Source organism: Poecilia mexicana, unplaced genomic scaffold (genome assembly GCF_051168715.1).
Source record: "Poecilia mexicana isolate PSO_F unplaced genomic scaffold, ASM5116871v1 scaffold_7, whole genome shotgun sequence".
NCBI classification, from domain to species: domain Eukaryota; kingdom Metazoa; phylum Chordata; class Actinopteri; order Cyprinodontiformes; family Poeciliidae; genus Poecilia; species Poecilia mexicana.
This window is the reverse complement of record NW_028263376.1, coordinates 29,663,391-29,678,858: the sequence shown is the minus strand read 5'-3', so window position 1 is coordinate 29,678,858 and position 15,468 is coordinate 29,663,391. Positions and strand designations below refer to the sequence as shown.

At 40.4% G+C, this 15,468-nt stretch overlaps 1 protein-coding gene across 1 annotated transcript in view; it reads right to left on the bottom strand.

Moving 5' to 3' along the window:
* Positions 1-15,468, bottom strand: part of prdm16 (PR domain containing 16) — a 206,080-nt gene that overhangs the window by 85,257 nt on the left and 105,355 nt on the right. Inside the window, exon 3 of the mRNA XM_088007415.1 lies at positions 12,342-12,392. Coding sequence (XP_087863541.1) covers positions 12,342-12,392 — 51 coding nt within the window. The remainder of the gene's footprint in view (positions 1-12,341; positions 12,393-15,468) is intronic.

Below are 15,468 nucleotides of genomic sequence, written 5' to 3'. Positions count from 1 at the left end.
CACTAGGCCATGCTCACGGACTACATATGAGCCACTTGTGTAAGATTACTGTCGCTCCAAATCCGCTTGTATTTAGTCAATAATGATAGAATCCTTGGGAAAAAAAAAAACAAAAAAAAAACAAAGAAAGAAAGTGAAGTCTCATGGTGAGTATGATTGATGGTTGCTTTAAATGAAGGCGTCCAGGACCGACTCCATTGTTTCTCCTGACCAACCTCGCCATCTATTCTGCCACCTCCACCCCCCCCCCCCCCCGCCCCACATCACACTCTCCTTCATGTGGATTAAAGCCCCGTCGTTTTATTTAACAGTTCATTTGAGCGAAGGGGCGACCAAGGTGAAGCCGGTGGGAGGCATGAGGGGTTGGCAGGGTGTCTGTGCCGCGCCGTGGCAGGACGTCCCCTGTGGGACAGTGCCAGGCTGTGCTGCGGGGCGACGAGACAGGGCCTCCCCGGTGGACTAATGCCCCGTAATGAAGATTAAGACTCAGTCAAAGACCGTACTGTTTTCGGCTAAGACTGGGAGGAAGGATTGAGGGATGAAAAGAAGGGCGAGAGGGAAGGAAGTGAGGATAAAGGATAAAGTAAGGATGGAGCGCACTAAGAACCCGTGTTTGGGTGATTTTGGTTCAGAGTAGATTATTCAAATTAAAAATGCATCAAATAAGGGATGAAAAACAATACATTATCTCTTATTGTTATTTATAGTGTTCAGTTTGATAATAACCTTTCAAAAACTTAGCTAGAAATTATTTCAAGACACCATGATATCTTGTACTATGATATATATATATATATATATATATATATATATATATATATATATATATATATATATATATATATATCATAGTACAAGATATATATAAAATAAAAATAAAAAAAAAATAAATATATATATATATATATATATATATATATATATATATATATATATATATATATCATAGTACAAGATATATATATATATATATATATATTAAAAAAAATAAATATATATATATTAAAAAAAAAACACTTTTGTGAAAAACATGGCTCTCCCTTTCGACCAAAAAAATTAACCAGATCAATTGCTAGAGCTAAAAAAAAGGGGTTTAATCTCAAATCCCAAGTCAAGCAATAAAAGATTGCTTCACTCATTTCTACACTGAGGCTTCGGATGTTTTCAGAGAGTTTACAACATTTGTGAACAAGTATCCTCATGAAGTCCGAGTAAGACGGGTCAGAAATAACGTTGTGGAAAACTTTAAACCTCAAACAAATACAATTCATTTGGTCTGTAGACAAATAAATATTCCCAGTGGACTGAATATCACTGAAGACATACTTTCAAGATTTTATTTTGTAAAGAAAATCTGAAGAGAATTAATCAATTTTCCTCCACTTCAAAATTATGTTTTGCGTTGTTGCGTTTCACAAAATCCAAAAGAATCCATTGAAGTTGTAAAATGACACAATTTGAAAAAGTGATGCATTGCACTCTGGTGAGAAGACTGAAGGTTGGTTTTGCTCTTCAGGATTTCTGCTATTTTCTTGGTGTGTTTACATCAACTTTAAGATACCAAAAAAAAAAAAAAAAAAAAAAAAAAAAAAAAACATCAAGTTTTCTGGTTTCAACTTTTTCTTCCGGTTTTTGAATATTGTCGCGGGTGACTTTTGACACCTAACCAAACAGAAGCACTTTCTGCTTTACCTGGGGCCGATCAAACTGTGACTCTCATTCCTCAGAGTGAAGCGAGTTAAGCAGACCAGCCTGAACACACGGCTCGCTTCACTTACCACTCTGATGCTAACAGCTCCCCCAGGACTTGTTGCTCATAGACACACTCTTACTGTCTCCTACCATCTCCCAATCATTCTCCCTAAGTTCCTCTAATTCATACCATTCTCTTTCTATTTTTTTCTCTGAATTTTAAAATGTTTACTTTCCTTCCTAACTACCACGCGTGGACATACGGATAGATGGATGGATGGATGGATGGATGGATGTAGGGTGGGTGGTTGGAAAGGCAGGGCCTTTTTTTCACATGACCTTGTGTTGACGGGGCCAGCCTGCCCCCCCCCCCCCCCCAACTACTCTCTGTCTCTCTTCCCCAGACGGGCTGTGTCTGTGACTGGCCTGGCAGCTCCAGCCTCTCTTGGGCATTCTGGCATTCCTCCCTGTCATGCCCCCCCGTCCCCCTGCCTCCGGCTGTCTCCTGCCCTCTGAACGGTTCCATCTTTACTGACTCTTGCTTTGACTCCATCTTTTGCCTGTCTAACTATCGGGACCCCTGATCCCGCTCGCAGCATCCTCGTTTCTTCTGTTTTTGTTTCATTAAGTCCTCGTTTTGGGTAGATTGAAGATGTGTTGCCTGAATAAGCAACACGAAAACGACACAAGTACATAAATGGCTTTTAGAAAGTTGAATTAGAATGATATTATTGTTCATAAACTGTGCATCTTGAATTTCGCATAAATATTCAGAACCGACTGAAGAATAGAGAAGAAAGCATCTTCTACACACACAATATAAACATGGCGTACGCACAAAGTGTGGTCTGAAACTGGTGTACGTTACTTTCCACGCATAGATTGTGATCTATTAAAAACAAACTCTGACCCATATGTATGTTCATTTTTGAGACGGGGGAAACTGGCGATGAGGTGATCTGCATCATGATTCCTCTCTGTAGCTTAATTTCACTCCATAACAAAACTTTAATCATAGATTGACTTTATCATAAGTACTCAAGACGGTTGTGTTGTTTACGCTTCCGCTGGTGAGCCGCATCACCCTTAAAAAAAGGCCTATTGGCTAAATTAAATATTAAATCAAAGTCCACACATTTCATCAGTTTCCCTCAGATGATCATCAGGGTGATGTTTACCACAGGTTAACACGCAAAATGTCAGAAATTATGAAGGAATCAGACTGATCGCTTTGAACATGTGACACTTTTATGTAATTCTGCTCGACTGATGCACTGGTAATCCTGGAAGATCTTCCAAATGGAAGAATCATTAAGAAAATGTTAACTTTTTGGGCCTGATGCTGATGCATTCTTCCGCTACAACATGCAGGGAACAGTGGCTACCTCAAATCTTGACTTGTGAAGCATAAAATCTGTCAGGTGCTCTCATGAACACATGGAGTTTCTTTCTCTGGGAAATGTTTAAGTTGCAGGACCACACAACTGCATACCGTCACTCTCTCTGTGGCAACATCTGAATCCTTACCCTGTAATCACCAGTCCATGTTTTATTCAGTTCTGTATGCAGCTGCCTTTTAGTAATATGAAAAAACAAATCACAAAAATTTGGAACGTGCAACATTTCACTTAAACAGAATTAAGCGTAAGGATTAAAGACCTTAAAGGTCTTCAAGATCGTGTTTTTAATTCATGTGTTTATCGGAGATATGGAACAGCAATAAAATTAAGCTCTAGGTTTAATTTTAAGTAAGAAGGGAATCAACTGGCTCAATGTAATATGCTGGGCTCCCTTCAACAAGTTTAAATTATAAAACAAGGCTAACTAAATTTGATCCTGCTGCTTTGACGTTGCAGTGCACTGGTGTGTTTTATTAGCTCTGAAATAAATTAATTGTATTGTAAAGTAATAAAATTAAATGTGGGCTCATTTGGATTTTAAAGATTTGGACATGAGCTTAAATTGTCTTGTAAAGTGCCTTGAGGAGACGTTTGTCGAATTGAACTAAACTGAACCGAGCTGAAAGGAATCAAACTAAACAGAACTATGTCCATGTGAACTGAATTGAGTTACAAACTTAATTGAAACTAACTTAAATGGATTACACAGAGCTGGATTATAATTAGGAATGAATTCAATTGTACTTAATTGAACTGAACTAACTGTGATTTAAGTGAACAGAACTAAGTGGAGCAGTCTTGAAATATGAATTGAACTAAACAGACTCGAGTGAGTAGAGCAGAACTAACTTGAATCACATATTTAACTGAATTTATCTGATGGGAACTGAATGTAAATTAGCAAAACTAAACGAAAAGAACTGAATTAATTCAAACTGAACTGAATTACGTGCAGTTTACTTGATTTGAACTGATCTGAATTGAAATGAATTGAGCACTGTGGTTTTTGTGCAACGTGACTCTCTAGGATTGCTGACTGCAGATACAAAAAATAATAATAAAAATAAAAAAATGCAAGCTGCTGTGGCCTTTTAACTTTTCTAGTGGCATGTCATAACATAAAACATGAACCACATATTTAAAGTCGCTACCTTGTTCATTGTAAGCACTCATTTCTGCCTTTACACTCTTACTGAATAAAAATCGCTCTCTATCTGTTCCACTCTTTCTTTCTTTATTCAAATGTGCAGTTTAGAGGGAAGCACCATAGCCACAACACGTCTTAATACTGATGGGTGAAAAAAAAAAAAAATGGAAGTGACTGTGTGTATGTCCGTGTGAGGAAACTCATATGACAGCCCCCACGACTGTCTATAACCCGTCTCCTTTTGTCGGGTGACCCCAGAGAATGTGGTGGGAACGGCCACTGAGAGAGAGATTATTTAGAGACAAAGAGTGCAAGAGCGAACGAGAGAAGATAGAAGGAGTGAAAAGGCCGAAGGGAAGAAAGAAAAGGATAGAGCGAGAGAGAGATGGGGGTCAGAGAGCCGGCTGATGTGAAAGTGCCTCTGATCACCTCGTGCTTCTCCTCCGCCCCCTCGCTCTGTCGCTCTCTATCTGTTCCACTCTTTCTTTCTTTCATTCCCACTTGAATTCCTCTCCCAGCGCTTCACTACGACGTGACGTTGGTTTTTGATCGACGATAACAACAGAGATGCGTCAGTGAAGGCCCACACACACGCACACGTACACACACACATGCATTCACACACAAGGACGCTGGATGTGCACACGAGTTAAAAGTGCCCAATGGAAGTTAAAAGTGGCACTCAAGGGAGCACATTCACACACACATGGCTGAACACACTTCCAACACAGGGCAGGCCTTTGAGTGAAAGCTGCTCACAAGGCATAATGACAGCATTCTGCAGAAACCATGGTCGGGACAGTTCCCACAGACAAGACAGGCAGCGAAAGAAAAAAAGACCATTTCTTTCTGTCTTCACCTCTCCTCCTACTCTCCACCTCCTCTTCAACAACCCTGACTTTGTTTGGAGCATGTGACCTGCCACCAATCAACCCTATTGGCTAAAAGAGGCTGGATACAAGGATACTCATTTTTACCAACAGCCTATACTTCAGCCAATATGCTTTTGTGCAAGGAGTTTCCCTAAGATGGCAGAAACTTGCTTCATCTTGAATAGTAACCGTGAGACGCAGCCTCTGGGACTAATTCTTTTGCATTTATACTAAATTAACTTTAAAACCCTCAAGTGTCCCTTACGTGAAAAATGTAACCTCCAGTGTCTCATGCATCCCTTACATGAAAAATGTACCCTCCAGTGTTGTCATACAGTTAAAATAACAAAAGAGATTTAATGATTCACGTGCCACTCGCACCCCATTCCTCCAAAAAGCCCCCAAACGGACACAAAACCTGAACGTCAAATCCTGCCTGTCTTAACTTTCACGTCACTTTTTTTCCCCTGCCGTCAGAGCTGACACGATGCGGCGTTTCGCGGTGTACGTTGAAGGGGGTGACGGTGGGGTGATGGTGGTGGAAGCACCGGGTAAAGGGAGGCAAATGAAAACATGTCACTCAGGACCCATTAAAATGTAACCCTGCCTGGCAGAAGAAAGAGACTCGTCTCATCATTAAGTCATCTCGGGGCGAAGCAAAAACCGCAAATATTATTCCTTACACCCCCATGTCTCTCTTCCACACACTTGGACTCCACCAGTACTCACACATGCACATATAGTTGCATGTGTGAGTACTGGTGGTTTAGATGGAAGGAAAGGACAGCATGACTGGAGGTCCAGTGTGTTTGCTCACCATCTGAAAGTTACAAGAAGATGTTCGGATCCTTCAGATCACATTTGTTTTTACAAAAATAATTACCCCCCCATGTGTTTTTTTTTTTTTTTTGTATGTTTTTTTGTCAGGTCAGCCAATCTAAAGCACGATCAGACCATGATTAGGTGGAGAACGTCCCATGTTCCTCCAAAAGGTTCCAAACCAATCAGCAGCTTCTTCTTCAAGGCTTATTACAGAAATGACCAGATGGAGAAGCATTCTTTTTGAGCAACTGTATTTGTTGCTTGTTAAAGTAGTAAAAACTGACTAAAATTATTAAAATCAGAGTGAATATCATTTATGCCACTAGTACACTCATGAAATGAGGCATGCACCTACAACTTTTTCTAAAAATGGTAACAGACTAACAAAGATCAATATGCATAATAAAAAGATTTGCACGCGCGCGCGTGTTGTGTGTGCAACCATGGGGTGTGCATAAGGTTCACTGTTATTGAAAATGACTTGCCCCTGCTGCACATGCTGGGGTGGCAGTGATTATAATATCCAGATAATCATTTCAAGCAAATTATTGTAATTATCAATCAATCATGGCCTATTTAAACAGGGTGAGGGAGGGAGAAGTGTGGTGCTGCTGGCAGAAGGTAAACTATGGCCTGAAGCGCTGGATCACTTCTGTGACCCATGAGCCTCCCTGTGTCCACATAATAGCCCTCATACATTTGGGGCCATTTATGCTGTGCATTTAGAGGCTCAATTCTCCAGCTTGATACTGAGGGAGTGGAGTTGGGAACCTCCTGGCTGCATTCGCAGTTGAGAGAAATATGTGAGTAAACTTCAGTGTATTCTGTTTGGAGCTTAAGTAGAACATTTTAAAGAAGTATATTCAGCCAGCCGTTCCCCAAAAATTATATCAGCCCATGAAATATTATCCAGAGGATTTAATTGCTTTTTCAAGTCATGTTGTCAGGGAAGGGATTTTATTTGTGTGTAATTGAATATTAATCGAAGTCCAATGTTTCTGTGGAGGCCTTGTGAGTTTGTTTGTTGGACAACATCTATGAAGACCAAAAAACACAGCAGACTGGTCAGCGATGAAGTTGTGAAGAAATTTAAAGAAGGGTTTGAATATAACACTTAAAAATATACAAAACTGACAGAATGAATAAGGAAACATTAGTAACAGACGCAGGCAAAAGCACCTCGTGTCAACTCTATCGAAGATGGAAATACCCAGCAGCTCAGGTGAGAGAATCTGTCGATAAAAAACCCATTGGCCGTGCGCTCCACAAATCTCGCTGAGTTTATATTGGAAGACTGGGAGGAAGAAGAAATTGTTCAAAGAAATGGCTCCCATTAAAGTTTGCAGACTCAGCAAAAATGTGAAAAAAGTTGTGAAAGAAACAGACACTGCTCGCCAACCATAATGCCGCATACCCTGTGGGGAAACATGGCGGTGGCAGCATCTTGAGCAAAAACAGGAAGCTAGTCAGATTTGATGCAACCGTGGATGAAGATAAATAGACAACAATCCTAAAAGAAATCATGTAGGAGTTTACGCAGACATCTCAGCCAATCTAATTTTTTAGTCTCTAGAAGTATAACGCTTATAAAGACATGCAAGCTTAACTTACTGCATGAACTGGGTTCTAACAAATAGTGACCGATAGGGGGGGTGGAGGGTGTTAACACATGATACGTTTCTGATTTTTATTTGTAGCACAGTATCATAAAACATGTGCAGTTCTCCTTCTGCTACACAACTGTGCATTACCTTGTCTTGGTCCACCACAAATTGCATGTTACACCGAATTCAGTTGTAGTGCAGTAAGAAATATTTTTTTAAAGTATGTGAATACCTTTACAAGGTGCTACCCAATTCATACCAAATGTAAGATCTATTAAGGTATACAGCAAATAAACACTGTGCTGCCGATGATTACCGTCGAGGGCTTAATGGTAAGTAAAAGTGCTTTAGACACGACTACGTGGAATCAATGAATGGAGAAAACACGTCCCTCTTAAGTCAGACAAATCGCAGAAGAGGAACACAGCAGACAGGCGGCGGGACCTGATCGTCTCAAAGAGATATTACTCTGTATCTATTCACAGTAAATCCCCGATGAAAAGCGGCATGAATTGATTCGATCTCAGCGGTATTGAGAGTCGAATGAATGCGGCTCGAAGGGTAGAGACTGAGAAATTACGAGAGAAGTAGATATATAAAGAGGGAGCGACAGATAGTAGCCTTCGGGTGAGAGATGATCGTCTTGGGAAAAAAGCAATCAGGGCTCATTGATTTTTCTCAGCTGCTTGAATAGAGGGTGTCTATCTGGAAGTCATTATCTGTCATCCGATCTGCCGGAGTGTTTACACGCGTTGGCGTGGACAGCAGCGCTCTTCTGAAGATGAGGATTAACACACAGGACAAACACACACACACACACGCACACACACACACACACACACAGAGCATAGACTGTCCACTTTTTCTGCCCGTCCATGTAGCCTCGACTCTCAATTCCAAATCCAGGGATTCTTAAACAAAACTTTGGTCCTCCGATACCCCTGGCAGCTTTAACATCACACGTAACCTTCAGACTTAAGCGAATGCCCTGTGTGTGTCTGTAAAAATATACATGCGCAGGGTCTAGACAGCTAAACAGAAAGATAGTCTTGTTTTGTATAGCCAAACCAGACTAAATCAAACAATCCCTGATCCTATCACTAATAGCCACCGATAACAATCTTTAGCTCCAACAACACCGTCCTGTCTGCTTGAAAAGCAAGGAGGGATGAAATAAGTGGAAGAAGATGGAGGGAAGTAAACAGAGAGAGGATTCAGATAACAGACATTTTTCATTTTCTGACTGCGTGTGGCATGAAGATGCATAAAACTTTATTTTGCATGTGCCTAAGCCACAGAGGCTCAGAAAGCCCAGGGGCTTTACATTTCACAGACGGACATAAAAAGAGGAATATCTGCACACACACGCACACGCACGCACACACACACACACACACACACACACACACACACACACACACACACACACGCATGTTTGTGTTGCTATCTTTGTGGGGACTTTCCATTGACTTCCATTCATTTCTACAGCCTAAACCTTACCTTTACCCTTTTCCTAACCCTAACCATCACATACCTAACCCTAACCAACCAAAACTCAATTCATACCTTAGCCCTAACTCTGACCCCTGACCCAAAAACAGGGTTTCCCCTCGTGGGGACCAGGCTCAGGTCCCCACGAGGAGCGATTGGTCCCCACAACGTAGTATATGTCAGGAAAATCGTCCCCACAAGGTATTACAAACAAACGCGCGCACACACACACACACACGCACACACACACACACACACACACACACACACACACACACACACACACACAAACACTTGGCTCCGGAGGGCATTTCTGGGCAGCTTTCAGTAAGTGAGGCTGGAGAAGCTGAGGTATTATCTTTGCTCCATTTTATCTGGTGCTTTATCTCAGACAGAGCCTCACATTTGGTTTTATTCTCTTCAGGCATGGGACAAACACCATGGCTGGCTTCATTTGTTTGTTAGGGTGATGAAATTCAGTTCTTCAGGTACCGGCTGCTTTTAAAGTAGCTTTCTCCAGAGCTTCTCACCGTGATGACAAAAGGTGGCTGATAACTGGTTACAGTATTTGGGAAATAACACACACACACACAACCTTTACTTTTTCAGTAACATTAAAGTCAGCCAGGTTACAAAGTGAATTTCAGCCTATAAAAAAAACAAAACAAAACAAAACAAAAAAAACATAAACACTATTTTTCAATATAAAAATGATTTAAAAATTAATCATGTCAGAGTACTATCCATTGACTGTCAGCACACATTTCTATCTGCTGAAGTTAGTTTAAGCTTTTGTTGTGAGCGCTAGATAAAAAAAAAACAAAAAAACACAAGAAATAAGCATGAATAACTCATTATAACACAAATGCACCTTTAAGCAATGAACTGGTTTATTTGCGAGCTGCGACTCAATTAACTTTGAGTCTTAATCAAGTGCCGCAATGGTAGCGAGACAGTGGAGAAAGATGGAGTCAGTGTTGCCGCCCCTGTTGCTGTGTTTGTGAGCGCCTGCCTGTGGATGAATGAGTCATGTCATACGAAATGGCTCATGGATAATTTCATTCATATTCATAACAAGCATGTGGTCTGCCACCGCCCATCGAGGCCCCACCACAACTCACACTCTGCATAATGAGATACAGCCAGTGTGTCTTCACTTACGGCTGGCAGGCGTACAGTAAGTCTATGTTTCCGGTAAGGACATGCAGAGTGCAACTCTTGCGCTGCTGCTATGTGACAATTATCAGTGCTTATGACAGTGCGACTGAAGTGAATGCTTTAGGGAATACATGTGGAAGGTGGTGAGGTTAGTTTATGAAACCAAGTAGGTTTTTCCACATTGCACAAAATGTGGGGAACTCCAAACAGCCTAAAACAGCTGTGGTCAGCTCTTAAAATAAGCTCATTGACTAATGTAGGATTTCACATCAACCAAGCAGTCGGTGATTTACATGCTGGTCTGCCTGTTTATACAAGGAGCAGCAAGACCCTTGACCTAAAATGCAAATGATAAAATTTAAGTGATTTTGCTTTTCCGAAGTCGGATTTGTCGCAGCCATAAATTAAAGTTGGAGTGAGTGTAAGCTTATGTTTAGCTCACAAGGCATCTTCACAGCCCAACCACTGCTTTGACTTTCATCTGCTGCTGTGGTCAAATCGAAGAGTCTCGTAAAAAAATCCAAAAATAATTTTGGCACAGTTTACCCCCTTTCTGTCATGGTAATTTATAGTGTCTTGCACGTCTTGAGTCTTTCAGATGTCACAACTTTATGTGTAATTTGCTGGGATTTTATGTGATACCGATTATGAAATGAAAAAAAGACACATGGATTTTTTTTTTTTTTTGCAAATAAATGTAATGCATTCATTGATTCAATCCGACCTATCCCAATGCTGCACATCTAAAGGCTGACAGCATCTGAGCTGAGTAATTTCCATACCCTGCCACAAACTTTCTGTTGTGTTTAAGTCTGGAGTTTGAGTCATCCCATTCAAACACATGAATATGTTTACATCTAAACCACTCCATTGTAGCTCTGACTCTACGTTTTAGGGTTATAGTCATTTTTGGAGCTCTGCTACTGTTGCAAGTCTTTTGCAGCTTCTAACAAATTTTCTTCCAGGAATTGCTGTGTGTTTAGTTTCATCTATGTCGCCGTCAACTCTGGCCAACTTCTTTATCCCTGCAGCACAATGCTGCACACATGGTGGTGAATGGAGTTGCCACCACACGTAGCAAATTCCCTGGCATTTAATTCTGATGCCGTTTAATCAGAGGATCATTTGGCTAAATTTCCAAATTTGAAATGGGACTTCTTATGTCAGTTTGTAGAGTTTTCCTTTTGACAGATTACCACACCAGAGCTGGGAAGATGTGCAGCTCTCCCAGAGACGCCATGAATTATTCTGGCTCCTTGTCTTATTACCAAACTTTGACCAGCATAAGTTTAGGTGGACACTCATGCCTTCATGTGCATGTGGTTGTACTCTGACATTTTTGAAGCTTGTGATATTCTTTTATAAACTGAACTTCTCCAAAGTGTTCTTTCTGGTTTGTTTCATTTTTATTATTTGTAAAAATAAATAAACAAAAATATGTCATTCACACATTTTTTTTTTTTACTCGCCATCACATAAATTGCAAGAAATTACAATAAAATATATTCTTGTAACATGACAAAATATAAGAAAGGTCAGGGGTATTCAAGACAGCGCGAGATTAATCAGTTAATGCTTAAAAGAATACGATTTTTTTTTTTTTTTGGTGTCCCTGCGACATAAGTTATTGTTGCGTTTCATTTAACCTTCAGTTCAAATCCCCTCTTCTGTCATTAACTCAAGTTGGAGCTGTGCCTGCATACTTTCAGCATTTCCCAGAAAGTTCCTCCTCGGTGTGCCCTCTGCAGCGGCCATTGTTCTTTCATGGACCATTAGATGGACATGAACTCTCTCACCGTCGTGTTTTGACCCGGTGACACTGGCCGTAAAAACAAACTGCACTGCCTCTTCAATAAATTCATCACCTCATAAAGTGGTCAGTGACTGGTCAATGAGACGTGTCGGTCACAGCGCGTGCATTAGTCAAGAGGGGACTTATTAGATCACAGATCACTGCAGGTCCTTTCTGATAAGCAAGGCTTATTAGATACGTAATTGCTCACTGACAAATAGCACAAAATCTAAACGCTGGACTTGGACTTTATTTATAGACGCAGTATCGATCGTCTAGGAAAAATATCTCAGTTGCTAGGAAAAATAAAAGATGTAGACAAAGGGCTTGAAAAACAGTAGAGAAAGATGGTGATTATCCTACCTTTTTGATGCAGCTGTCTGGGGAGTCATCTTCATGGTCGTTTATCATCTGCTGTAAAAAAAAAAAAAAAAAAGAAAAAAAAAACAAACATATATTCATAATTACATTTTTGACACCAAGACCACATATTTTTTGTTCCACATTTATCACAAAATCATGCAGCTCTGAATTTTCCCCGAGAAGAAATCTGCCTGAAGATGCATTAAAACCACGTGATTGATTCCGGCTCTTGAGAGGCCCTCAGTCTGTTGTTACAGCCGACGCCACCCGATGACAAAAGCGAGGCGTGTTCATAGTTCATCACACAAACCCGGCGGGATACAAATATAAAGGAAGACATCTCATAATGGGGCAAGAGGTCGCCAAAACACAACCAGAAGCAAAACACAACATGAAGCGCGTTTGAATGAATGAGTTCCCCACAGTTGATGTTAATTCCTGGCTTCGGCGTGGCGGGGAAGTTCACTGAGAACATATTCGTCAGTGAGAGTGTGCATAATTAAGCCTTCAAGCAATATTTACAAGGGGGCAGATGGGTGGCAGAATGCTCCCAGTGTCTGCCAGAGGAAATGAAGGAAGTGGGGGCATGATGAAGAGACGGGGTGGCCCCTGCTGCAATGAGTTGGTGTTTCACGCAGTGGAAAGCTAGAGTATCCCACTCCTCTGCTCGTCTCTGTCCCGACAGGGATCGGGAAAGAGATGCCGACTGTTCAGAGCGGACTTACGTGGGGGATCGGTAAACTGAGTTTAAGTGAAATTGCGTCTAAATCTTTCTCCACACAGCGTATTTGGGCCTTGCCTTTCCTGCACCATATCCTCCCCATCTGCCCTTTAACAGTAGACCGGTTGTATGGGCGTTGTGACAGGACTGTTAGCCTTTATATTAGAGCTGACATATTAAAAGTTTGTATTTCCTTAACCAGTGTGGTCCACCATGATTGGGAAAGAGACATTTATCTGTTGTGGAATCTCCCATAGAGACTATGGGGCTATTCTTTAAATTCTGCCATACAGTAACGTCTTTTTATGTGAGAGCAAGGCCTCAATTTATAGTAAATTATAATGATCTGTGTGTATGATCTCAAGGTTGTGCACGCCCCATTGAATCTCTAGAGAAAAGTGTTTGTAACTTTGTCCAGACTGGTAAAGCTATTGGAAAACATAGTGGCACAAAAACAGTTTATTCTATCCTCTTGCTTAAAACCAAACATGTGTTGAGTTGAAACCCTGTTCTCCCCCTACTCACTTCACATCTAACACATTGAAGATTCATATTTCTCCTTGAAATCTCAGTGTTTTACATAATATCTACATAGAAAAATGTATCTTTAACAAACTAAGCCATGGATTGTTAAAGGTGCATCACCTGACAAAAGTTTTCTGTCATCTTTTTGGATACAGCAGCACTCTGTAAGATTATTTGAAGAAGCTCTCAGCTGTTCAAATATGAAATATTGGTACATATTAGAGCATCCTCCAGAATCCCTGCTTCATCTTGAAGATTTCCAATGAAGTATAAAATAATTAAGATAAATTAACCCTTTTATCCCAAGGATAAAATGTACTTCTCTCTTTCTTTTTAACCAAATCTTTCATTTGAGTTACTTTATCACATATGGACATTATTATTATTGACTGGAGTATATTCCTTCAATTTAGACCAGCAAACATACTTGATTTCAAGTATGTTTCAACTACAATAATTGTAATTCAATTATTGTAGTTGAAAAAATTGGTAATATTGCCATTTCAAAGTGCTGCTTTTGCTGCAATATTATTTGAACTTGACTGATTTTCACTATTTTTTTTACCCGCTTCCTACATAGTTATCACTGACTGATGGGTAAACAAGAGTGTTATGGACATAGTGATCATAACAAAAGAAATGAAAAAAATAAAGGAATGTGGGTCTAATGGACCAACATCATCAATTAAATTGCCATATTGTTTTTACAAACTCACTAGTGTCACAGTTACCAATCACTTGGTGACCATTTGGTGTCTTTGAACCTTTAACTGGTAACCCATCATGTTTTTTTTCCCCTAAGCGAGGTGTATGTGTCTCTTTATGAGTCAGCACATGGTTAGCAGAATCTCCTTGTCTAAATTTTCCAAAATCTATGTCAGAGCAGCAGTTAAGTTTTTAAGACAGCTGGAAAACAAATTTGAAAGAGAACCCAAGTTAGTTCCTTTACCAAAGCTTAGTAAAGAGGTAGGTAACAGTCGTAAAACAAAAACCTTCAAAATATTGAAAACAATTAATTCACATCTTCCTGACTGTTTGCTTACTTTTCCTTTGTCATATTCAGCCCACCAATCTGTAAACTTTAGCATTTTTTTTCTTTTTTTTTCAGGGTAGCTATACATTACACATTCCTCAGCTGTTGAAAACATTTTCATATGACAACTGGAAAAAAAAAATGCATTCGTGTTTCTGGTCTGGAAACGAAGCAAATAAATAGGAAGGGGAAACATGGGAATGCCATTGACGGTAACATGGAGACAGTACGTAGGAGAAAACGGGGCTGGGGTTGGCTTCTGTTTCTTGTAATGCACCAAGCCAGCTGTAACAGTTTACAAAATGAACAGCTTGGCTGGGTCATCTAAAATGCTACCAGGCGCTCAACAACTATACAACAATTTCTGCCTCCAACCCCCGAACACACACACACACACACACACACACACACACACACACACACACACACACACACACACAGAGTATCCGACTCTACTTAGCTGCATGCTGAGTGTAAATATGTGTATGTGTATCAAATTGTTCAAGAGTAACATAAAACTCCACAAGTCATGCAAGCAGGCATGAGTGGTTACTCTGATGCCCTAATGTGTTTCAGCTTTAGGTGGTCCAGTGAGTGCTGTGTGGGCATTCAGTTCTCCAAACCTCAGGTTGCTGAGCTCATTGTAAGACATTAACTAATTGTGACACTTTCTGACCATGACATAAATGAAGTTTTGATCAAAGCCATTCAAAACAGCGGAGAAGTGACCAAATGACAAGCAAAGGCATCGCCAAAGACGTTGATGGAATTAACACGAGGTCAGGTTGGGACGGTTTTTGACCGTAGTTGACTGCAGATACATACAGATGCACAAGTGACACAAACAC